Genomic DNA, 26,598 nt, shown 5'->3' on the forward strand with positions numbered 1-26,598 from the left:
TATATTTTAGGACCAATTTACACTTTAAGAATAATTGTAGTACAGAACTCTTGGAATGCGGGTGGAAAAAAATGCATGATTGAATATAGTTCTCTTGGAACTCAATGCACACTGAAAAATTAGGCTAGAATTGTATGCTAACCTTTCAAGGAGAATTCTTGAGTCCAGCTAGGAAATCTGCAATCAGTCACAATCCTCCCATATAAATTCTGTAGTAACAATTCTTAAAAGTGTATTACAGCTTTGAATATCATGGCAGTTTCTGAACATGCTACCTTAAGACTACAACAAGATTAATACTTAACCCTCAATAATGTCCTTCACAGAAGAAAATAAGGTTGTTAGAAAATCTTGGTTAATTTCATATAATAGGAGTGAAGTGATGAAGCATATCAATAATGCCCCCTTTTCCTACAAAAATTCTCAGAGGACTTTGACCATATACACAAGGCATTTTTTGCATCAGTTCACACATTTCTATGAGATCCAAGAATAGATTAATATATCAATTCACTGACTAGGTGGGTTAAAATGTCTTCCCTCATAAATTACCCACAAGTTCTGAAAGTTTAATATCAAAATCCATTCAACCAAGTCCTGGGCCAGTCACACGTTTTGTTTTAAAGAAAATGAAAACATAAACCAACCGTGTATTGCAGATAACTAGCCAATACATCAGTTTTAGAAATATACAAATAACCCAACTTCCATTTTAGCATAAAATAAAAATCTATTTAATCATGGTAACATTAAACTCTGAATGTCATTCTGCAGTTTCTCTAACCCAAGTCAGATCCTTTGGTGCATTTTTCTGTGTTTTAGGCTCCTGAAATTTTTCTGCAAATCTCTCTCTTGCTTTTTCCCAGTTCCTTCTGTTCTTGGTGCTGATGATCTGAACCTCTTCTGCAGATGTAGGAGTAACTGAACCTAAGCCTGCATGCTTTCTGTGCAGCTGAAGTTTGATCTGCCAGAAAATGAATTCTTATAAGTATAAATTCAACAAATAATATGCATTCAATAACTTAATATCTTGAAAAGCTTGAGAGAAGCACATAATGAAGAAACCTGAAAACTATGTTATCATGCTAAAGCCAGCATCTGTGATGCAACTGACACTTTTAGCAAAGCTTGCCCCCAAAATAAAAACAGAACACAATTCAAAATGTTGGTGCTGACCTTTAAAGCCCTAAACAGCCTCGGTCCTGTATACCTGAAGGAGCGTCTCCACCCCCATCATTCAGCCCGGACAGAGATCCAGCGCCGAGGGCCTTCTGGCTGTTCCCTCATTGCGAGAAGTGAGGTTACAGGGAACCAGACAGAGGGCCTTCTCGGTAGTGGCACCCACCCTGTGGAACACCCATCAGATGTCAAGGAAATAAGCAGCTATCCTATTTTAAGAGACATCTGAAGGCAGTCCTGTTTAGGGAAGTTTTTAATATTTAATGCTGTATTGTTTTAACACTCAATTGGGAGCCGCCCAGAGCAGCTGGGGAAACTCAGCCAGATGGGTGGGGTACAATAAATAAATAAATATTATTATTAGGTCTAAACCTAAAAGAACAGTGGGATTAACAGGTAACAATATCAGTCACACTATTTTATTTTACTTCCAAATGCCCACTTACACAACAATTTTCTTGACTGAAACAGCCGGTGCCTTTTCTTGTACACAAACTCTAGTACCTTCAATTCTCAAAAGTATGTTTTTATTCAGGAAAGCCATGAAAGAGTAGAAGAGGTCAAATAAATTATCTAGCTGAAGGTACACGTCACAAGCTAGGAACTTTACCTGCACCACAGTGACAGGTACTGGGGGGATTCCAATATTTTCTGAGTGGAATTGCTCCAAGAACTTAAGAGTCCTGCAGATCAGGCCAGAGGCCTGTCAAGTCCAGCATTCTGCTCTTACAATGACCTAAGCCGGAAGTCCACAAGATTGACCGGAAATAGCATGAAAGCAATGATAGTTCGTGGTGTGTGTGTGTGTTTGTGTACTAGGGGAAATTCCCCACCAGTGAACTCAAACCTCCTCACAAGTAAAGTGCCCTTTGCAGTTCACTCAGCTTCTTTCTTTAATATAATGATATGGGTTCTTTTGATGAAATATTAATTGCCCATTTGAACAACAGAGTCTGTAAAACTTCCCTCATATCCAGGCTTTCCCATTGTTGGGTGTTTGTGTGTTGCCTACCTCCACTCAAGCCTGTTTCCTAAAACAAGTAGTAGCAGCAACCCCCCTCCCCTCTCATCTAGCACAATTTGCAAGGAAAAAATCTACTTCCTGTTTGAGCTCACCTGAATTGGGGGAAGTGGTTCGCTGAAACAAGCCTGAATCATAAGACATACCTGAAATAGTAACTGATGGTCCCCCATTTTACTACAATATGTATCAATGTGCATTAATAAAATACCGTAGGTTCATTAATCAAAACTTCTACATCCAGGAAAACAAAATAAAAACCCCATCAAAAACTACTAAAAGCAACCTCAGAAGTCCCACAAAGTTCAATGACACTTCAAATTGTGCATAGGATTGCAGTGTGAATGTACTCCACAGCACAATACTATTAAACAAGTAATTATCACTTGTTTCAACAGGGTTTACTTCCAAGGAAGTGAATATAGGATTGCAGCTTTAGTCTAAGCTTTGCGCAATATATACATTGAAGTAGACCTACCGGATCCTTCATTCCGCCACCACTCTTTCCGAGCCCATCTCCTTTCTTCCATCCCATCTTTTCCATCATTTTATGACCTTTGTTGCTATCACTAATTTCACTTAAAAAAAAAACAAAAAAAAACTTTTACATGGGAAGGAACTACTTACTTTCTTACATTTTGAGACAAAACTGTTTCTCCTACAGCCAAAATACCGGTAAGTGAAGATACAGTTGAAACGGTTCAGTGAAATCTGCTTATCCATAGTTTGTTTATATCAGGACCTAAATATGTTTCTGCCTGGTAGACTATTTACTAACAATATAATACTAGCAAACTCTTACCTGGCATTTGCTCAAGAATGCGAAGAAACCAAAAAATCAGTGCCATTTTGAAATCGGAGGCCAAGATCAATGCAGTTTTTAAAAGGTTCAGTTCACTATCTTGATTCAAATGGCATCCAATTATATCCATACACAGACAAGAACCTGCTCTTTAATCTCAGAAACCATAATGCAAAACCATCACTATACTTTTTAATGTCTGCTAAAAACATGCTTATTTAGACAAGCCTACTCAGATGCACAAGGGACGCGGGTGGCGCTGAGGTCCAAACCACTGAGCCTCTTGGGCTTGCCGATCAGAAGGTCAGTGGTTCGAATCCCCGTGACGGGGTGAGCTCCCATTGCTCGGTCCCTGCTCCTGCCAACCTAGCAGTTCGAAAGCACGTCAAAGTGCAAGTAGATAAATAGGTACTGCTCCGACGGGAAGGTAAACGGCGTTTCCGTGCATTGCTCTGGTTTGCCAGAAGCGGCTTAGTCATGCTGGCCACATGACCCGGAAGCTGTACGCTGGATCCCTCGGCCAGTAAAGTGAGATGAGCGCCGCAATCCCAGTCATTCGTGACTGGACCTAATGGTCAGGGGTCCCTTTACCTTTACTCAGATGCACAGAAAGTTGAGGTAATTTTAACAGGGTTGTTAATTTTTCTTAATTTTGTGTTATCTTTTTGTAAACCACTTTGAGGCTTTTTTTACAATCAAGTTGTGTACATTTTTACGTTAGTAAATAAAGTTTGATTACAATTATTTTAAGAGGTGTTCAAGTGCACAGTGAATAGATAAAACAACTTTCAAAAAAAGATAGTAAATTATATGTGGTTTAGAGACCTGGAAGTAAGCCATGTGAATAACTGCATTGCATGTGTGACAGATTAACACATTTCTAGAGATATATATACTCACAGAAAACCAACCAACTAGCAACTTACACATGTACAGAGGCTGGAGCATCATCTCTGTGAAAGTTTCCTTCACTTCCAACTGTCTCACGGCGTTTTCCTGCTCTGTCTTTGTAGTTTGGGTTTTTTATAACTTTTTCATTTTCATATTCTGTATTCTTAAAAAAACAAAAACAACCACCAATCAACCCCATGTTTGGAAACTTATTTGTTTCCAAACAATACATTTAACAGTAAGGCACAGGCAATGGGAAAAACAACTCATACACATTTTAGGTGCATATTAAATACACTCAATTCCCAGCATATTATACTGTAGTTTGATGTAATTCTAGAAATATTCCACCGATTCCTTTGAAACCTTGCAGTATAGAAAAGGTGCAGATACGTGCAGCAAAAATGATTGGGACTTGAAACTACAAGGTGAAATTACTAAACGCTTCTTAATTGAGTGGAAAAAATGACAGCTAAGGGGGCAGGGGAACATGGTAGTGTTTGACATATATATACACACACAGAGAGAGAGAGAGAGAGAGAGAGAGAGAGAGAGAGAGAGAGAGAGAGAGAAGTGAGTTTTTCTTCCTCTCCCCCAATACTAGCAACCAGGCCATCCCATGACGTGACAAAAAAACCAGAACTATTTCACATAATGCACAATTTATTTTTCTAATTTGTTGCCACAAGCTGTAGCAATGGCTACTAGCTTAAATGTCTTTTAAAAGGAATCAGACAAATGCATGCTGGGTTTAAGAAACCTCTGAATTCAAATGCCACTGAGTACACAGCAAGAGATGGCTATTGCCTTTGTGCCCTGCCTTGAGAAGACAATGCTGGACTAGATGGACCTTTGGCCTGATCTAACAGCGCTGCTCCTTTTTTAAAGTAGTTTTTTATTAAAGGATTTTCATAGTTAATAAGGGTACATACATGTCTGTTTCCAATTCACAGAGTCCTTTCTACAGGTCAGTTACATTCGGTGTGAGACACTGCTATTACAGACATTGTGACGCTGGGGGGAGAATGGGAGTACTGATTTTTTATTCTTTTGCTTTTGGTGTCAGCGTTGCAAGAATAGGTTCTTTATTTATCTGTTTATTTTTGTTGGTGGTGCGAGAGGTTGGAGAGCCCAGAAAATGGCTGGTTGCATTTAGTTGATTGCAGTGAGTTTGTGTGTGTGTGTGTGTGTGTGTGTGTGTGAGAGGGGGGGGTAGAGCTATTCTTAACTGTGCACATGAAGGACTGCTTTGAAATGCAGCTGTATGTTAGCAACAACAGTTGGGAAAGACCCTGCTTCCAATCTAGAAGATTGAGTTGTCTTCTCTTTGACAGTGTGTCGTCTTTGGTACAACTGCTGTAAAATTACCCTGAATACACAGGCTCAATGAATTCTACTCTTGTATTTCATAAGACATTTCATTCCCATCTAACCAACACTTGTAACTTCTACAACTAAAAATATGATACAGAATACAGTAAAAATATTTTTTTTAAAAACCTGTATTTCCCCAAATCCAGTAATTTATCAGACAACTTTTGTTAAAAAGAAACTTACCTGCAAGCCATACTTAACACGAATTTGTTTTAATGCTTTTCTTCTAACCAATTCCTTCTCTTCTTTTGTCAGAACAGTGCAAACTGAAAGAGTACAAGAAGATGATTTAACTAAGAAAGTCAGTAGAGACCCATTGGCAGATGGGAATTCAACTAGAGGAATTTTTGTGCTATGCTAAGGCTAGTGTGCTAATTTACTTGTAGGCACAACAGCACTTTCAAAAGATCTTAGTGGTTATTTAAATTCAACTCCTAGGCATACCATGGGTTCCCTATTATCTAAACTGAACAAGGAATCTTTCTAAATCGGAGGGCCATATTCACTCACAGGTAACCTTCCAGGGGCTGTGCACCAATTGTGGATGTGGCCACACACACACGGCTCTCCAGCCTTCCTCCAGGCAAGCAAAGGGTATTATCACAGTTCAAAAATATATTCCAACTTGGTATGGCTGCACTAGAGTGCAGAGCAGAGCCAGTGAGAGGCAGAGAGGCCATGTATTTAGTCTCTGAGTCCAAAGCTCCCCACCCCAATCTAAATAATGGATCATCATCTTCAGCTTTGGGGGTTTGCAATAAGTTTCATGTCAAACTGCCAGTAATCCCTACACACTGCATATTGGGAGGTAGGGCACAGTACTCCAGGTTGATATATAGCTGTAAGAGTACTACGCTGAAGGCTGTTTGGTATCCTCATTCAGTACCGAGAAGTGTATAAGCCAGTGATCAGTGCTTCCCTTGCAGCTTGCCTTTTCAGGGCTGAGTACCTCTCCCCTCCCAGCACAGGAACATAGGAAGATGCCTTATACAGAGCCAGTCTACTAGTTCATCTAGCTCAGCACTGTCTACACCGGGGGTCGGGAAGGCGCGGCTCCGGAGCCGCATGTGGCTCTTTTAGAGCTTTGCCGCGGCTCCGGGGCGGGGAAATGGTGGGGGGCGCTGCGCCTGTGGCCCGCCTGCGCCCCCCTGCCTGGCTTTTGGGATCGGCAGCAGGGCGCGGAGTGGTGGAGAAAGCAGCATCCCGGCTGCTTTCTCCACTCTGCGCCCTCCCGCCGATCTCAAAAGCAGGCTTTTGGGATCGGCAGCATGGCGCGGGGTGGAGAAAGCAGCCGGGATGCAGCTCTCTCCACCCCTCGCCCTGTGTGCCGATCCCAAAATGGGATCCGCGGCTGGGCGCAGGGTGGAAAGAGCTGCATCCCGGCTGCTTTCTCCACTCTGCGCCCTCCCGCCGATCTCAAAAGCAGGCTTTTGGGATCGGCAGCAGGGCGCGGGGTGGAGAAAGCAGCCGGGATGCACCTTTCTCCACCCCTCGCCCTGTGTGCCGATCCCAAAATGGGATCGGCGGCTGGGCGCAGGGTGGAGAGAGTTGCATCCCGGCTGCTTTCTCCACCCCGCGCCCTCCCGCCGATCTCAAAAGCAGGCTTTTGGGATCGGCAGCAAAGCGCAGGGTGGAGAAAGCAGTGGGGATGCAGCTCTCTCCACCCCTCGCCCTGTGTGCCGATCCCAAAATGGGATCCGCGGCTGGGCGCAGGGTGGAGAGAGCTGCATCCCGGCTGCTTTCTCCACTCCGCGCCCTCCCGCCGATCTCAAAAGCAGGCTTTTGGGATCGGCAGCAGGGCGCGGGGTGGAGAAAGCAGTGGGGACGCACCTTTCTCCACCCCTCGCCCTGTGTGCCGATCCCAAAATGGGATCCGCGGCTGGGCGCAGCGTGGAGAGAGCTGCATCCCGGCTGCTTTCTCCACTCTGCGCCCTCCCGCCGATCTCAAAAGCAGGCTTTTGGGATCGGCGGCTGGGCGCGGGGTGGTGGAGAAAGCAGCCGGGATGCTGCTTTCTCCACCACCCCACGCCCTGTGCTCATCCCGCTTGCTTTGAAGGGAGCTGGGGACAGGGGTGAAAGCTCACCCCTCCTCCCCAGCTCCATTCAAAGCAAGCGGGGATGAGCCGTTGTGAAGGGGTGCATGGTGCCCCTTCAGAGCGGCTTATCCCCGTTTTTTTAAAGGGAGCCTGGGAGAACACCCATACACCCCCGTACACACACGCACACACCTTGACTTGATTCAACACACATACACACCCCCTGAGTTTATTCAACACCCCCTTTATTTGATTCAAAACAAACACACACACACACACCCCTACATGCACACCTTGACTTCATTCAACACCCAGGAGAGCAAGCCCAAGCTTGCTCAGAATACGAGAGGGTTTTGTATTTGGGGCATCAAAAGCAGCAAAGCATACATGCATTTGGGACCATATGGGGTGCATCTCTCTCCCCTCATTAGAGAATAATAACTGGGACTAGCCATCAAAAGTCACAGATCAGACATGCTCATATTTTTCATTGATATAGCAGCTATAGCAGCTGACTGCACGATCCTGTATATATAGCATTAAGATAAGAAACAATATATGCAGTGTTATATTTGTTTTAAATGTCGCAATGGTTTTGCGGCTCCCAGGTTTTTTTTTCCCCTTTGGAAATGGGTCCAAGTGGCTCTTTTTGTCTTAAAGGTTGCAGACCCCTGGTCTACACAGACTGGCAGTGGCTACCCAGGGTTTCAGATGGGACATTCAAAGCTATACTAGAAGATGCTGGGGATTGAACATGGACCTTACGAATGCAAAGTAGGTGCTCCACTGCTGAGCGATGGGCCTGCAAGCACCATGAGATGAAGTCCTCTCATTGCACTTGGGGTACCAGGAGCAAACTGCAGCTCTTTAAATGCTCCCAGCTGACCTTCACTTTTTTCAGTTGAAATGGGAGTTGCAGAAAAGTAGGACGGGGCTGAATGTTGCCCAGGTCGCTATCCCTTACCTAACTATTCTGAGTATCTGATTGGAAGATGGTGAGCTAATTTAACTTGAAACAAAAGATGAAATTATGAAGTCTGGAAACTTTTGCATCTTAGATTTAGTTTGCTTATTGGAAATAAGACCACCTTTAGGCTGAAGGCAATTTATTTTTAAAATGCTTCAGCAGTGTAAAAGTAACAAAAACGTCTAGCCTTTTTCCAAGTCAAGTCATTTGTTTTGTTTATCTACTTCAACTTGGGATCAATCTTTTTCCTGGAAACTGCCAGTACATTAAAAAAACAACAACAAAAAAAAACTCAAGCCATTTTTATAACTTACTCGAAGATTCACTTTTCTTATCAAGGCGAAGATGGGCTCTGACTTGCCCCGGTTCACATCCATCACAGGTTTCACTCCCAGGGTGTATGTGAAAGGATAAAACCGTTTCCCCAATTTTCACTTCATCACCATGTTCCAGAACATGAGGTTCGCTCTTTGTTTTAGGCTATAAGAAAAAAGGGGGGGAAAGCTAGACTGCAGATAAGTGCTGATAAAAGGTTTCTGTACTGCTGCTTCAGAGAAAGATCAAAGGGATCACAAAGTGCGTATAAGCAGTAGCAGCATTATGGGGTGGGGGTGGGAAGGGCAGAAAGGCTAAAAGGGGAGTGGCAATTTCTAGTGATGGGTAAAGGCTAGACAAGGCAGCAGCACCTCTAATGGTTATGCTTACCTGTAGAATTTGATTTCCATTAACCACAGTACCATTCTGACTGCCTTGATCGACAAGAACGTAACTTTGCAATTCATTATCAAAGTATACTTCTGCGTGAAACTGTTAAAAAATAAAGTGTTTTAATACAGAGCACATTTCAGTAACACAGTGTTAGGTTTAAAATGAAGTAACTGACGAGTTAAGATCTCTTTTAAAGTCCTTAAAGAGTTAATTACCTTACTAACTCCAACCTCAGGAATCTGCAGTGTATGTTCCATATCTTTTTCTCTGTAAACAGAAGCAACAGTTACAAAGCCCACAAGGAGAAGTACTGTGAAAATCTGCAATCTTATGCTGTAACACCGAGTAGCACTCTGGCAGTACCTACCACCTATGCTTGCATGGGGCTCTCCTTTTAAATTATATTTTACAGTCCAGTGCTCCAAGCAGTGCTCGGTGGCTGGGTCTAGCCATCATTATAGTTTCTCACTGCAGGATGCTACTGCAGGGGTGCTACATGGATGGCATTTTAAGAAATTAAAACGGCAGCTAGACTCAGCTAACCAGCGCTGCTTGTAAAGCTCTTCAGACCAAAATGCTAGGCTACAAAAACTACAAATTTCTCATGGTTGGGAAGTCATGCCATCTTCAAACCAAATTAAATATGTAGTGAATATGGACTTTAGTGGTAGTTTTACTACTGAATGTACTAGTTCAGATATAACTAGTTCAGATATATTAAAATACTATTTATTGTATTGCACTAATTCCCAATAGAGTATTTTGCCTTTGACAATGCACAAAGCTCAACAGAATTCAATCACCATCCTAGTTTCTTATAGTGAACTGACACGCCATCTATCCCTGGCATGCTACTATTCTAGGAGTCAAATAGTATAATGAATTGATTTAAACAGAATAATTATGTTGTCTGATTGTAAACCACTCAATTCAATCTGGTTCAGTAGAATTGGCAATCTTATCAGCTAACATAAGCATGGATTTCTCTTCCATAATATTTTGTATTACCTTCCAATCGTGGCAGGTTTGACAGCTGTGATGATATACAGAGATCCCATTTGCAGTACTGGTGATCTAATCACAATCACTCTAATACAAGGGGGCCAAATCTTGTCTTCGCCTAAATCAATAAAAAATAGGCATCAGACAAACCAATATCATATTTCCCAAGCACCCTTGATTTTCAAAAGTAGAGTTAAGACTGTATGAACATAAGAACAGCCTGCTGGATCAGACTAATGCCCCATCTGGTACAGCATCTTATTATCACAGTGGCCAACCACATGCATATGAGAAGCACTCTCCTGTCCTGCAGTTTCCAGTATCTGTTATTTAGAAGTGTACTGCCTTTGAACATGGAGGCAGAAATAGCCAGGCTTGTGGCTAGTAGCCAATGAGTTCAGCCAGTACATCAGTTAAACCAAAAAAGGGCTAATGTATCAAAATACTGTAAAAATTAACCATACAAGCACATCTAGTAGAAAAACTTTTGACTAGCATGTTTTCCCAAAGTTGGCCTTTTAAGAGCCCACAGAAACCAACACCCAGGTTATTCTGTTGTGCCAGGAAGTGTAACATTTAAATTAAAAAGTAGGCAGCATCAGTATAGTATATCAATTATTTTTGGTAGCAGCCAAGGCCAGCAGACAGAACTCCCACTTCTTCTTAGAGTAGAAAGAAGGCTAGTGCTAAATTCCCTAACTGATGCAATGACCATGTGCTGGATTAATTGAAAGGGGCACTGAAGATAAGTGTTGCCACAAATGAGACAGAGCTTTTGCAGCAACAGAGGAAGAATACACTGGGGCTGTTCACAGAATCTGTATATTTAGCCAACTAGAAAACTAAGCTACATGACAGCTACTCCAGATCTGAACCTGGATATAGGCTCCAAGATTAAGAGAAAGGTCCTACTACTTGCCACTGTAGGAAGCACAAGGACAAACTAATAACCAGTGCTTGCCAAGTGGTATTTAATGATACCAACAAAAGAACGAATGGTGCCTAGGCTTCTATATACAGGGGACACTGTATTGCTCATGGTATCTGAAATATTCCTGAACTAAAAAGAACAAAATTTTCTCAACATCAAACTATGAAAATAAAATACTGATTGGTGGAGGGGGGGGTGTCTGTTTCAGAAGCAATACCATATAAACAGCTTCTTAACCAACCAGCTATGCAGGTGTGCATTTTTATACACACCACAAATAAGAGTAAGCATCCGAGTATGCATCTGAAGAAAAACACTCATTTCTGAACATAACATTAGTGTCCCTCCACTTTACACATACAATATTTTCTAGTAAGAAGTCTAAATAGATCCATGTAAGCAGCAACGTCATGAAGTATCTTCATCTGACAGCTTTTACTGTATAGTGATAAAATACAGCTTTTACAGTTATCCATACTTAGTTGCAACATCTGAAGACTAGAAATGGAGAGATCATATCAAGACAAGTTTTGCCATTTTGCTGAAGACCTATAGCATTCAAACTTGTAGGTTTCAATTTTTAATATTATCCATTTTTGCTTGTTCCCCAAACTATAAATATTTAAGGATACTTTGTAAAAACTCAGGATTCACCTTCACTGTCAGTTTCTTCTGAATTTACAGTTTCATCACTTGTTACTTCATCTTCACTGCTATATTCCTCCTCTTCAGAGTCTGTAATTTCACCTTCTTCAGGCTCACTCTCTGTCTCTGTTTTACTGTCCTCTATCACAGCAGTACATGGTGTGTTCTCAAAATGTAAATTGGTGCCAGTTGTGGTAATTGATTCTTTGGCTGATAGGCTGTTTCTTGTATCAGAGTCCACCTTAGCCTTTTTCAAATTTGGACCTTTGTCTTCTTCTGGAGAACTTAGCTCATTGGTGGTAAAAAGGCAATTCAGATTGCTGGATGATTTTTGCTCATCTGTTTTCAAGTCCTGAAGAAGATTTAATGAAAATCAAACTTGAGGAGTAATAATAACGTTGTTCTTTTAATGACTGGATTCTTTTAAGGCACAAGATGCAAAATCTGTAAGCAAGCAAGCAAGCAAGCTAGTAATGGGAAATAGAAAAATCAGTTGATATCTGATCAGTTTTAATCAATCTAAGATATTGTGACTAAAGGTCCTCTTCAGTGCTTGGAAATTAAAGTTTATAACCCATCTTCAAACCCCTTCACTAAATTTTCAGAGTTTCTGTCTTTACTTAAAAAAGGCAAAGGACATTCTAGACATTCATTTGCAGAGGTTTCTATATTTTTTCCTCTTTCCCCCTACCCCAGTAAAAAAAAACCTATGTTCCAAACTTCCTTTCTTTGTTCTAAGCTACTTGCTTCAGTGCTCTTGTACTGCACTGGCCAGCAATATATTTCAATATATAACAATATATTTCTCCAAATAGCCTTCCATTCTTTTTCATAGAAGAGAGTGTATGCCTGGCATGGACCTCCAACATGATGAGCTAGCCAGACAGAAAGCAAGCAAGCAGACCAGTTGCTCCTTCAGAATAGTGGGTCTGCAGTTGACTTTCCTTGGGCCAGATTTGTTTGGGAGGGTGAAGAGATTGCCAACCTTCTTTTAATTCTTGATCACTGTTCTGTACACAGACACCTAGCGTTTGAACTAGCTCCTTGATATAGGGAAGCTGTTCTTCTTCCCTTCAAATGATGTTCATGAACTATGCAGGCTAGCTCATCTCATAGGGAGATTGTATTTGGGGATCAATTGCTCCTTTCACATCTCTGTATTTTACAAATCCCTAGCCTGGAAAACGAAGTCATACAGTGTTGGCTCAAGGGGCCTAGTGATCTAGCTCAGCCCCAGACATCATGGCATTACACTAGTGTAAATGTTTAGGGTAAAAGCATTTCACTCTCACACACCAACATTTGCAGATTATTTAAACCATTTTTTTTCTTATTCAAAATTAGAAAAAGTACTATACAAGTGTGCTAGTATCTGAATCATCCTAGTTTTAAGGTGGGAAATCCACACAACACTTAATACTAAGGTCCTATCACCAATACTTGTCAATATGCTATCAGGAGAAACATAAATGTTCCTTCACAGTTCAAACAGTGCTCTATGTACAACTATTTGTACACTCTCATCCACTGCCACACACAGCAAAACAGTAAACACAGCTATCAAATGATTACATTTCTGCAATTGTGCAGTATTAATAGACATATCCAAATAATACACAACACAAACAATCTTTTCACACAATACTGCATTATTTAAGGCCAGCTATGTAATGAATGAGGGACGTGGGTGGCGCTGTGGGTTAAACCACAGAGAGCTAGGGCTTGCCGATCAGAAGGTTGGCAGTTCGAATCCCTGTGATGGGGTGAGCTCCTGTTGCTCGGTCCCTGCTCCTGCCAACCTAGCAGTTCGAAAGCACATCAAAGTGCAAGTAGATAAATAGGTGGGAAGCGGCTTAGTCATGCTGGCCACATGACCCGGAAGCTGTACGCTGGATCCCTCGGCCAGTAAAGCGAGATGAGCGCCGCAACCCCAGAGTCATCCGCGACTGGACCTAACGGTCAGGCGTCCCTTTACCTTTACCTTACTTAATTAATACATTTTCAATTTTCTCTCTCAGCCCAACAGTTTGGTGGTACTGTATATTCTGGCGTATAAGACTACTTTTTAATCCAGGAAAATCTTCTCAAAAGTTGGGGGTCGTCTTATACTCCGGGTGGAGAATCTGTGGTCAAGTATATCTCAAACTCTCTATTTTAACTGGAAAAGTTGGGGGTCGTCTTATACGCCCAGTCTTATATGCCGGAAAATACGGTAATTCCCAAATGTATCAGCATCAATGACCTGATCTGTACTGGGATGAATGCTACCATTCATCCCAGGCATATAAAACAAAAGCCAGTTACTATCTCTCCTCCATAAGCATGAGATGAACTGAACATCTCTTAGGATAATATGTGTCCTTTCCCCCCAAAGTAACAAAATGAATTTCAATAGGAACAAATGTATGGTTCTACACTTAGGCAGGAAGAACCAGCTGCACAAATATAAGACATGGGGCATCTGGCTTGACATTAGTACACGTGAAAAGGATCTAGGGATGTTAGTAGACCACAAGCTTAACCTGAGTCCACACTGTGAAAAAGCAGCAAAAAACACTCCCACTAATGCTATTCTAGGCTGCATCAACAGAAGTATAGCGTTCCAATCAAGGGAAGTAATAGTGTTGTTCTATTCTGCCTTGGTCAGACCACACCTGGAATACTATGTCCAGTTCTGGGCACCGTAATTTAAGAAGGATATTGACAAGCTGGGACATGTGCAGAGGAGGGCAACCAAGATAATAAAGGGCCTGGAAACCAAGCCTTATGAGGAATGGTTGAGCGAATTTGGTATGTTTAGCCTGGAGGAGGAGATTGAGAGGAGACATGATAGCCATCTTCAAATATCTAAAGGGCTGTCACCAATGGATTCAAGTTACGAGAAAGGAGATTCCGACTTGTGCAACAGATTCCCATGACAGGTGGTAGACTGTCCTTCCTTGGATGTTTTAAAGCAGTGTTCGGATGGCCATTTGTCATGTATAATCAAGTTGAGATTCATGCCTTGCAGGCGGTTGGACTAGATGACCATTGGGGTCCCTTCCAACTCTACAATTCTATGATTCCTTTTCTTATTTTCCCTTAAGCTTCATTTATTTATTAGATTTCTCTCTCAGCATGTCATTCAAGAAACCCAAATATACAATATTTCTCTCTGCTTAGCGTACAAAAACAAGTAACACTAAAACAAAAAGCACTTTTCATATTCTCAGAGAATTAATCTGCCTGCAATATTTCCTTTTAACACAGAAAGGAAAGCAATCCGAGATGAACAATGGACTACATGGTAAACATTAAATATGCCCTCTTTAAAAAAATGTAGGCCTTTGTTTGTGAAAAAAGTATCAAGCAATAGCATCCTTTCCAGAACATACTTGAAATACCACCTTTTAAACAATTACAAATATTCTTAACAATCAAACTTCTAGTAAAAAAAAATACAACTCATGCACTATCAAGCTCTTCTCTAAACTTATTATACATAAAACTCCTCTGAAAATGGAAGTTCAAGATTCAATCAGATATTTGAAGGCATCCTAAAACAAAATATATTGTTGAGAATGAACACACAATCATACATAAGGATAAATGAAGCTTTCTAGATTCATAGAGCTGTGATCTATGTGAGATCTGCTGTGTTAATGTTTCTGCTGCTGTACTAGTAACAAAATATATTGGGGGGAAACTTATCAAAGTAGTTCTCAGAGATGGACTTGTACAGATTTTTGCTATAAGCAGATGATGGCTAATATGTCCAATATAGTTTGCCATATGAAAAACCCTAATGCATAATGTGCCTGCCATCCCTGCACTGGCCTATTTTGCTTGCTGCTCCACTTCATCATTCCTACTGCAAGTACCAAAGTCATTTCCCAATTGTAGCAAAATCTGAGGTGAAAGAGAATTTGTGCAGCCTCTGTGAAGTGGCATTTCATTTTGAAACAGTGAATATATAGAGAAAAAGAAGTGCATATAGCTAGGAAAACAGGAGCATGTAAGCAACTGGGGAAGGCAAACAGATAAGAGGAGCCTGTGTGAGTAGTAAGGAGGGCCATTCTCCCCACATTATTTCAAAAGCAAAGTGGACTGATTTAAATCAAAGTGCTTTAAATTATGCAAATTACCAAGAAATAGATATAAATTTAAATAAAGATTCCCATTTGAAATGCATGTATTTCCTTTTAAAATGCTGACCAAGCATTCAATCTATCTTCTGTTTCCCACAGTTAAACGATATTGGTGTGCAATTAAATAAGTCTTTATGTAATCTAAAGGAATAATATAAAACCACTGGCTATGTGCTCCACACATCTCTTATACTGTAGAATTATTTCTATTTATAGACAAGGCATGTATGCATGCAAGGATACTAACTGAGATCACTTACTTGAAGGCTAAGGCTTCCATCCTATGTACCCTTATTTGGAAAAAAAGTCCCAATGAATGAAGTGAAACTTACATCTGAACTAGCATGCATAAGATGGGCTGCAACAAGTATCAAGAACTTTTCAGTTTTGCCTCTGGGCAAAATAGTCTTTCCCCATCTGTTTAGTTGGTAGAGCCAAACATATTAATAGTTTCTTCACTGAAAATACTGCAGAGCTCAGGATAAGATTGTAAGGACTCAGTAGTGGATCTTGGTGAAATAACGGATGGTTACCTCCTAGATACTGTGAAGCCTTGCTAGTTCCTGACTCCAATAATATAAATACATGACTTATCATACTGTCTGATGACTGAAGATGTGTTTTCTGCACTTCTCTTCTTATGAAGAAATAGAACCCTGCATAAGAGGCGCTAAATCCAATTTTAAGAGATTGTATGTTTAGATTAATTTCATTTTATACTAGGTTATTTTAATAGAAACTTATTATACCTGAAACTTAACTTAAACAAATAAATCACTGACAGTTATTTAGCATGTCTAAGGCAGAAATAACCCCTATTTAATCATAGCATATGTGTGTAAATTAGAATTGATCTTAAATTATATCTTCATGTAATTAATTGTTTTAACGGTGCTTTAAGATCAACTTTAAACATCGTCAGACTGATGCGTTTGGTATCATAACTCTACCTTTACTAGAAGTTGCCAATCCAGAAGATGAAATCTTCAGATTAGCCATGGTTTCTGTCAACTGATGTACCTAAAGATGAACAGTAGCAAACAGTAAACAATACAGTGCAAAAATGAAGTATGTGTTGAGAGTACTATGGAAACATATTACCTCTGGACAAATTGCTTCCAAATTCTGCATATTTCAATTTCCTTAACACAAGAAAAAAAATCAAATGCTACCATGTCCTTCTCTCACACACGTACGCATGGAAGGCACACAGCTATTGAAACATGATATTCTTTGTAGCCAGGACACTTCCAGCCCTAAGACTTATGCACAGATGCAGAAATTCAGAAGTCTTACCCCAGCACAAGGCCACAAGGGTGTCCTTGAGGCAGATGTGGTAGCCATCCCCTTACTTAGTGCAACAGCAATGACTGACAGTATGTGATCCCCGCCTAGGGGACATGTAGAGAACATCAGCAGACACGGCTGCCTGGAAGTTAACTGCAGGGTCTTCCCATTTTCTAGACACCTGCTCAAACCCTGGCTTCAGCAGAGTACAGTGGTACCTTGGGTTACATACGCTTCAGGTTACATACTCCGCTAACCCAGAAATAACGCTTCAGGTTAAGAACTTTGCTTCAGGATAAGAACAGAAATCATGCTCTGGCGGCGCAGTGGCAGCGGGAGGTCCCATTAGCTAAAGTGGTGCTTCAGGTTAAGAACAGTTTCAGGTTAAGAACGGACCTCTGGAACAAATTAAGTAGGTAACCAGAGGTACCACAGTAAATCACTGTTTGCATCATTACAGCTAAACCCTTCACCTACATCACTGCACCAACAGTATCACACAACCTTCCTGCTCTTCAGCTTGAAGATGGGAAATGAGCTGCATCAATGGTGTACTGAAATTTATAACAGTTACCCAATGCAGTGGATCCTTGGGTTGTGAACGTGATCCGTGTGGGAGGCGCATTCACAACCTGCGCCGCTGCGTCTGCGAACACGCGTGACACAATTCGGCACTCATGTGCAAAGCGTGATTTAGCGCTTCTGCGCATGCGCCAGCACCGAAACCCAGAAGCAACCCATTCTGGTACTTCCGGGTTTGGCGCGTTCACAACCCACAGCGAGCGCAACCCAAGGTATGACTGTATAGCCTATTGCTCAGTATAAAATGTTGTATCACTTTGGTGAGTGGAAAGTGTTGCAACTGAAAGGTGTCAAAATATTACCATTGCCATGCGATCTAAATATTATACTCTGCATCCACTGCTGACATACATTCCTGTCCAAAAGAGATTCAGGGTATCTCCCCAACAACTGGTATGCTGCCTTTAATTCTGAAGGTAGAATAGAGCCATCATGTGGCTTTTATTGCATGTTGAAGGTGCATCTCTTTACCCTGGTCTTTGACAGCGGAGATATATGTCAAAGACCTAACTTTTTAATTAATTCTAAACTCTATTTTTAGTTCTGCATTTAGTATTGGGTTTATGTGGTTTAAAAATTCATCTTTTGTTTTCCTGTAACTCACCCTAGGACCCTATGCCAGTCTGGAAAGCTTACGGTAATTTTTTTTATCAAGTGGTAGGCAAGGCTAGTCTAGAATAGGCATGCAGAGAAGTTGAGGAGGACAGTTTTATTTTCCTCTCTTCCGATATTGTTATCTGTTCCATTTCTCCCATTCTCCTCCCTCCTCTGAGAAAATGAGCAAACGGCAGTGGATGAAGAAATTCATAGTCACAATAAAGTTATCTATCAACTTAACCAGCCTGTACAAGCCTTTTCTCCCCTCACCCACCAACTTCCCTCTTTATCGTATTGAGTAAATTTAAGTACTCTTAACAGCACAATCCAGAAACAAGTCCCACAGAGTTCAGTGAGACTTACTCTGAAGTAACTGGGAATAGGTTGGAGAAAGGATCTCAAGTTGACACAGCTTGATTCTGACCAGCCAGCAACTTACAGATCCTGCCTGCTCTCATGCACAATAAAAGTGGAAAGACAAGAAAAATACATCACTCAGTCATGAGACACAAGTAAACTGAAGAGAAGTGTACTTTGCTGTATGGGAACCATTTTCTCATACAGCATTGGAGTAATTTGCTGGTCTTTTTAACATTGTGTCTGTAGAGGTGAAGACAAGTCACTTCTATCCAGAGTTATAGAACCCAACAACATTTGCAGCTGCATGTACCAAGGGCCAATAACCATTTAACAAAACAATCTTTCTGTTTAGTTAAGCCTGGCTTCCTAACGTGGCACTTTTCCACTCAGTCTGATTTTCTATTCTCTAAGGCATGTATATTTGGGATGGACACAGTTAACTGGGAACAGGTTAAGCATGGGGGAAGAGGGAGGATTGTTGTTTGGCAAGATGAAATACTTGCACTGATAGAACATTCAATGAAGCGCAAAGTTGTATTCCTTCCTAAGAATGTATTAATGACCAATTTTTATCAATTAAGTGTTTTACCAAATTATAATGGATATAGCAACTAACTGCGACAAATTTTATTTCTCACATCATGCATAATCCATTTATATAGTACAATTCAATCCCCATGTAGAAAATAAGATAATTTTTACTGTCATTCTGAGCCATTTAGAACGCATACTGTATAAACCTTTCTCTTAAACATGCTCCATACTTACCTGACCTTAGAAAGATGCTAATTTTGATAAAAAGGCATCATCAATCACATTTTTATTTACTAAAATGTAATTTGTTGTGAAGATACCTTATGCTCATTTGCCCTAGGCCATTCTGCATCTTTTCTCTTCTTTTTGCCTTTCCTGTCTTTGCTATACTGAGCTGTTGCTGTTTCATAAGACTGTAGATCCACTCGTGAATGGAACTGATATCGGCCACTTTCAACATCACAATAGTAATAAATTCCAGTATTTGGATCATAATATAGTTGGTTTTCCTTTAATGAAACAAGAACAGTAGATCACTTAAAATTAAATAAAGCAGGTTGTATACTAACATAGCAAAATCATAAATTAAAATATGGAAAAGCTTAGAAAGGGAACAGTAAATTAGCAGGGACAAAAGCAAATTTAAATGAGCAATGGGCACAAAGGCTGCAGTATAACTGTATATTCAACTAAATCCTTGCATGGGTAGAACTACTTTCATTTGCACAACATGACTTTTCCCATATCCACACCATTCCCTTATCTGCTCTGCAGGGTTGGTGGAACACTCAGAACAAATTCAGGGGGCATGCAGGCGAAGGGAGAATAGTCCCACTGTGCAAGTCAAATTTGTTTTGCTCACGTAAGGATTTACTTAGCACTATGTCAAATACAACCTTGAGAATTTAACAATCCTATAGATATGCATACCCATTTAAAAGAATGGTAAACTCTGTATTCCAGGCCATCAAGATAATTAAAATATATAGGTAAGCAAGACTATTGAATAACTTCTGGCACACATAAATTTCTTCTGCTTCAGCTCAACTACAAAACTACCTCCGGCAAAAGGATGGAAGGATGAATTTAAAAACAAGATGAACGTGTTTAAATCATGCTGATCCAAGCACAGAAACATGTATAACTCATAGCTGTCAACTTTTCCCTTTTCTTGCAAGGAATCCTATTTGGAATAAGGGAATTTCCCTTAAAAAAGGGGAAAGTTGACAGCTATTGTATAACTTTAAACAATACTTCAGTCAACCCAGACTTTGAGAATGAAAAACAATGCATATCTGTAACTGAATTACAAGGGATTCCAAAATGGACATACAAATACCATCTTATTTATTCATTAATTAGTCTCGTTTTAGAAGGGCTAGGTATAAATGGCTGTGATTGATTCACTGTGCATAAGTGCAGATCTGCTAAATCATATACAGGGTGGCCCAAAAGCAGGTACACAGAAATAGGTATAAAGTTGAATCAGTGAAATTAATCACAACAGATTATATTGGTACACATAACTGACACACAACAAAGTGGCAGTTAAATTTCAGGCTGGCAGTTGGAAAGAATAGTGGAGTCAGATAAAAGGATTATCTTTCTTTACTGATACTGTGAATTTTACAGCGAACTTGAGTCAAGAACAAAGAAAGTGGGCGACCCTGCAAACACATAGAACTACAGATACTACCGGTATTTGCCTGTGATCAACACATTTTGAATGAGCTGCATCATTCCAAAACATATTGCTCACTGCTTTGTGGAATAGGAGGCATACAATTAGGTGTGTGTATTGGATTCTAACACACACCAAATCAAGTTGGGATGCCTCAGAAGGATTTAGCAGTTGCACAAGGGGAAGTGGGATTTATACAAAGCTCTGCAATATCAAATTAAATCTAAGCACTTTGTGCTGCCTTGGCAAACCAGACATTAAAAACATGCAGCAGACAAGTGTCTGCTAAGGAAAACACCAAGGGTTTCTTTGGGGGTGGGGCGGGGCAGGGATACATGAAATAACTTTATAAGATCAATATCTAGTTTAAGGGAAACTGCAGGATCAGGAGATGGGAGAGCTCCTTTGTGACATACAGGTCTTATTTGTAATCAGAGTGAATGATTTTGGCATTTACATGAACGTTACCTATTACATTAAGAAAGTTATTCACAGCCAAGAAAATATTTTTCAGGAGAACAACTATCAACAAATCCATTATTAGTTTAAATTTGTTATTTATATTGAGAAGTATGAGATTATTTTATATGAAGCAAGCAACAAATCAAATATTTACCGAGTTATAATAGAATCCAGTGCTGTGGTCATAATATAATCCGGTGGTTTCATCATATATAAATCCTGTTTGTGACACAGCAGCCTCTGCAGCAGCCCTCAAGTTTTCTGCTAATGTACCTTCTGCTAATACAGGCTCCTCTGGTTTCTAAGATTATGAAAGACAACATAAAGAGGATATTTATGTAGCACTTTGAAACACACAATGTCCTAATTTTGTTTCTACCCATAGCAATCCTGAGGTACACTGCTATTATATCATCCCACGGATGGGGAATAGAAGCCCAAAATAGTGAACTGCTCAAAAAAAGTCCCTGACTAAGCCAACATCCAATTTCGGCTCTAACACTATCCACTGGAATATACTGGTTTATATGGTAATCCTACTTAAATTTTCCCCACATTGTAAATTATAAGGGTAAAAGTCAATCAAATGTGAGTATCATTCCATTTGTTTTAATCATTCAATTTGCACTGTCTGACATGAAAGTTAATGCCGTTAAGGAATCACATTAATAAAGCTGGTTCTTGTACAAAAAGAGTTACTGATTTAACCGAGGTTCCAGTTATAAAGCAGAACAAAGTATACTTTGTATGTATACAGTACTTAATACCAAGTCATTAAGAAATAAAAATTCAACAATTGAAACTAGATTGGTTGTTTCTGTACACAATCCTCTGCATAATGATAGTAGCAATCATTGGTGCTGTGGGAAAAGCAAGGGAACCAAGTAAAAGGCTCTTAAGGGTAGGGAATGGCTTTGTTCTCTAGTGCTAGTGTATATATGAATGAGACCCACTCTATTTGTTTTAAACCATTTTAATGTTGTGTTTTATATTGCTATGGCTTGCCCTTGGACTTTCTGATGAAGAGTGGGTAATAATTCTAATAATACTACTAGAAAAGTTGAGAAACACTCAGCTCACCTGCATGTTATGAACCACAGCATCCTGTTCTCCATCCTCGCAATGCTCTATGCCATTAACATCCGGCTGATCACCTAATTGTAACTGATCTGCATAATCAGAGTTTGATCCTTCATTATCATAACTTGGCTGTATTTGTGCTCCATTTAGCTCATGAGGATCAGAACTATTATTATAATAATTATGATAATAGTAATAGCCTGCAAAAAGTTAGGAATTAAATGTATTAGCAATGCTGTTTTGATTTGATATTGTACAGTACAGTATGTGGAAGTTGGATTTATAACTGTACATGTTATCTATATTTGTCAAGCATGCCAAAAGTATAACAAAACCTTACAATTCATAATATTTTTGTACAACTGCTTAGATATATATATTTTAATATATTAGTTTATAAATTAAATAATCAAAAATGAATCAAATATTTACATATGCTTAACTTTGTACTTCTTGCAAGTAATTCTATTGTTACTTTCATCAACAGCTAAATCCCCCCCAAAGATTAAGCACCACCACCTCAGGATTTATATAAACATCTTTGCCTCAAAGGTCATGCAAATAATAATGTTAAGTGTCTAGAAATTCCAAAGTAGATGAGATAATGACACAAGGTAAACCAAGCCTTAAAAAAACAGGGATTTCCATTTAATGTATATAACTAAATAGCACCAAAGCATGTTAGGATTTTTTTTTAAAGTGTAAAGAATTTGGATTAACACTTCCCCAGCTGTTTGGTGACACACAAATGAGACCTACAACTGAGTCAGGAGTTTGCATAACAGGGATGTTTTTGTATTTGGTGAAGGATGTAAGCTGCCTTAAGTATTTCTTTAGAGACAGAAAAAATATGGGTATAAAATGATCCAAAATAAATCAACCAACCAAGTAATTTATATCTGAAATATAAATGGGAAAAGTTTTAAAATACAAATAGATACACCTGGAATTTACCTCTTTTTAAGGTGGAAAATTCCACCTATTTTTTTTCCTTCCATTAAAATTCCTCTCACTTTTTTAAAATCAATGGGATTAATGCAATGGAAGTAATCATTTATCTGTTAGATTATCTTAACCAAATAAAATGGGTTCGAGACCACGAAAGCTGCAAGTCCCTTTAGATTGTTTTTGCTGCAAGAAACTAACATGGCTACCCCATTGAAAATTATTTTAATTACTGATATTGCACCATTTGCTATTTACCTTCATGTGACCATTCAGCAGCATCTTCAGTTTGCACTTCAACACTGGATGTTGCCTTCTCATTTCTTTCTCCGTCACTGATTTTCTTGAGTTCTTCAATCTACAAAACAGGATAATCATGTTGCTGGTTCAACTTGTAAGTACAAAATGTTGCAAACTGGAGTGCTCCACCTCAGGCAGAGGTCGGCAACCTAAGGCCCATGGGCTGGAAGCGGCACATGAGGGTCGCTTAACCAGCCCATGAGCTGCCCCCGAACTGAGCCGCCCGCTCGGTGAGTCCCTGCATGCTGCACTAAACTGACACAGTGTGGTGACTCTCTTCTGCGGCTCCGGAAATTGCTTCTGTGCATGCCCAGATGCCAGAAATCGCATCTACGCATGTCCGCGGCACTGGAAATTGCTTCTGTGCATGCCCAGATGCCGAAAATCGCTTCTGCGCAGGTGCGATTTCTGGCATCTGGGCATGCACAGAAGCGAATTCTGGCACCGCGGATATGCGCAGACGCGATTTCTGGTGTTGGCCTGACCTATGGAGGATCTCCGCGGGAGTGATACGGCCTATGCCCTGTAAGCCTTGCTGACCCCTGACCGCAGGATTCTAGCCAGCCATGCTCTCCCCCCAGATACTACAAGCAGTTTAGGAAGTTTTGTCCAGGAGTCCTAAAGGCCACCAAGCTTGCTAAATCCTCCTTGGGCTGTGGAGTTGCCTCCCCTTTACACTCTGTATTTCTGCATACACTATGTTCTACAGAAGCATGCCGATATCTCCCTCTTGTTTCTCAGTGTTTCGACTCCAATCCTGTTTGCACTCAACCACCTGCTTGCTCATGAATTTCATTAGGATTAGCAGTGTGCCTTAAGAAAAGCCTGCATGATCCATCGCTAATCCTAGGCTTTGTGGAACTTCCTCTACCAGTAAAGGGTTGTGAAAAAAATACATATCATGCGAGTAACACAATGAGTTTGAAACCAGATGAATTATAACATTTCTGGTCATCTCTTCTTGCACAAAGCCAGGGAAAGCAGTTGCCAATACTGGAACATTAACACGGTCAAATACTTCAAAAGCGGGAGCAGGGAAGGAAACCATGTAAGCTGCTGTGCCTCGGAGAAAGAAAGGAGGGATATAGCTATTAATGATAAGTTAACATATATCATTAAGGTAAACAGGGGAATATGCAGGAGAAATGATTTTGAGGAGATATTGGAAGGTGTCTGTAGAATTTGTACTGTTAAAACAGAAAGGGGTCAAACCATCGCAGGAGGTGTTGAAATTTTGGGAGGTTGGATAGTTACAATGGAATGGTCTCAGTGTTGGAGTGCACATTTTTACTCTTATTTATGATTATTACTTTGTTTAAAAAATAGATAAATAAATAAATAAATAAACAGAAAAAAGGAGGAAGCAAGAAATGTAATAAATCAAAGCATCCAGGTGCTTAGGGTGGCCTGCGTTCCTCCTGGTGAGGCTCCTATGCCTTCTAACAGGTGAGAGATAATAAGGAAGTCAGCAGTGAGCCTAAGCGGCCCAGGCTGGAAGCCGCGCCCCAGGAGTAAGCGCCTGTCCCCAGAGCAGCAGAGCCCTTGAACCCAAAGGCCGTTACGGGGCGACCTTATCCCGGAAGTTTCCCCGCCTCGCTCCCCACCCCATGAGGCAAGAGGGCCGCCCCTACCCGTCTCCGTAACTTAGTGGCGCTGGCCTGGGCTTTGAGGCGCAACTTCTTCTCCCGCTCCAGGCGGCTCTGGCAGGCGCCCAGCTCCGACTCTAGCGCAGCCACTTTCTCCCTTAGGGTCGCCACCTCGTCGCCTGGCGGTCCCGGGGCTTCGGCCATCCTTCAGCTTCCACTGAACCCAGCCTGGCCGCCTCCTCCTCTTACTCAACGGCCGGTGCAGGGACGCAAACGCAGCGGCCGAACGAAGCGAGCCCAGCGACCGTAACGGCTGCTCCTCAGCGCCCGCGACCCGTCGGCGCCCCTCGCGCCCATGGCAGCGGCCGCGCGGACAGGCCCCGCCCCCTCCGCCTTCGCCCCACCGCTTTCTTTATGGGAGGCCGGCTGAGGAACGGGGAAAGAGTAGAAAACTTTTTCTTCGGGGCATGCAAGTGACCCGGATCTCGTTTTCATGAAAACAGGAAGTGACGCCAATTGAGCGGGGAAAGGGAGCGGGAGACATAGATTTAAGAACTGTGTTAGAGGGACGCGCGGACCTGAACTTCCAGTAATGCATTGAAACGTTGTATTGAACAGAGTTGCTTTTTGGGGGGTGGGGGTGGAGGGCGGAGTTGGAACAAGGATGAGGCATTTTTTTTTGCAGATTGCAGGTGATTTGGTTGGGTGCATAGGCTTACCCTCACTTGAGAGTGGGGGAAGGATCCACATTTGAAAAGGTCTGAGTCAAAATGCCCTCTAAAGCACCCTTCCACCATTGGCTTGGCTTGCATGGTAGAGGCAGCAGCGGTGGTGCTCTGAGGAGTGCTAAAAGTGCTTTGTGAGTAGTTAAAATGGTGGCTAACCCCAGCCAGCCAGTTCTCATCGGAGTACTGTAGTGGGCTGCAAAAAATGATTTAAGAGAGACCCTAGACATCAGCAGTGGGTAAAGCACCCTTTTTTTATTCACACTCAGCATTGCTGACAAGATTACCCGAGTAGAATTTTCCAATTTATTCTGTGCATTTTGATACACATTGTGATTCTAATGCATTTTAATAGTGTCTTATGTGTTAGTAATTGAAAGTGGTTGTCTAAAATACGGTTTAATGCACTGACATTCACTTGGTGATATCTTATTGTCATTCTTGTTGGATATAATTTGTGTATGCTTTTCTTTTTTACTTGTGTGTGCATGCACTTTCACACACAGGTACACATCTGTGCGCACACTTTCACACAGGTAAATTTGTACTCCACCTTTAAGAGCAAGATAAATAAATAAAAATAACCAGAAGGTATATATCATAAAAACAGCACACCTAAATTTTTTGATAAAAGACAATCCATTTGTTAGTGTCCAATTACTGAATATCCTATGAAGGTACAATATACTGTACCTTTTTGCCCTTCTGGGATGTAGGTATTGCCCATAGCATCCAGAAGGTGGCGCTGGTGTACTGTTGATAGCAGTGGTGGTCTT

The 26,598-nt window shown here is 40.9% G+C and overlaps 1 protein-coding gene across 2 annotated transcripts; it reads right to left on the reverse strand.

Moving 5' to 3' along the window:
* Positions 1-482: 482 nt before the first annotated feature.
* AGGF1 (angiogenic factor with G-patch and FHA domains 1) lies at positions 483-25,470 on the reverse strand. Of its 2 annotated transcripts, none has more exons than XM_033163772.1 (14): positions 25,143-25,470; positions 23,470-23,569; positions 22,267-22,466; positions 21,341-21,487; positions 19,364-19,552; positions 11,566-11,908; positions 9,987-10,098; positions 9,194-9,245; positions 8,976-9,077; positions 8,585-8,750; positions 5,451-5,533; positions 3,929-4,056; positions 2,679-2,778; positions 483-964 (listed from the first exon to the last, which is right to left on the reverse strand). In XM_033163772.1, exons 1-14 carry the CDS (start codon positions 25,299-25,301, stop codon positions 764-766), a joined length of 2,082 nt encoding a protein of 693 aa, XP_033019663.1. In that variant the 5' UTR covers positions 25,302-25,470; the 3' UTR covers positions 483-763. The 2 variants fall into 2 exon arrangements, with proteins under 2 accessions (XP_033019663.1, XP_033019664.1); XM_033163773.1 differs by lacking the exon at positions 11,566-11,908 and adding an exon at positions 16,634-16,703 and having other exon boundaries at positions 25,143-25,469.
* Between the last annotated feature and the right edge of the window lie 1,128 nt (positions 25,471-26,598).

Source organism: Lacerta agilis, chromosome 11, assembly GCF_009819535.1.
Source record: "Lacerta agilis isolate rLacAgi1 chromosome 11, rLacAgi1.pri, whole genome shotgun sequence".
Lineage (NCBI taxonomy): Eukaryota > Metazoa > Chordata > Lepidosauria > Squamata > Lacertidae > Lacerta > Lacerta agilis.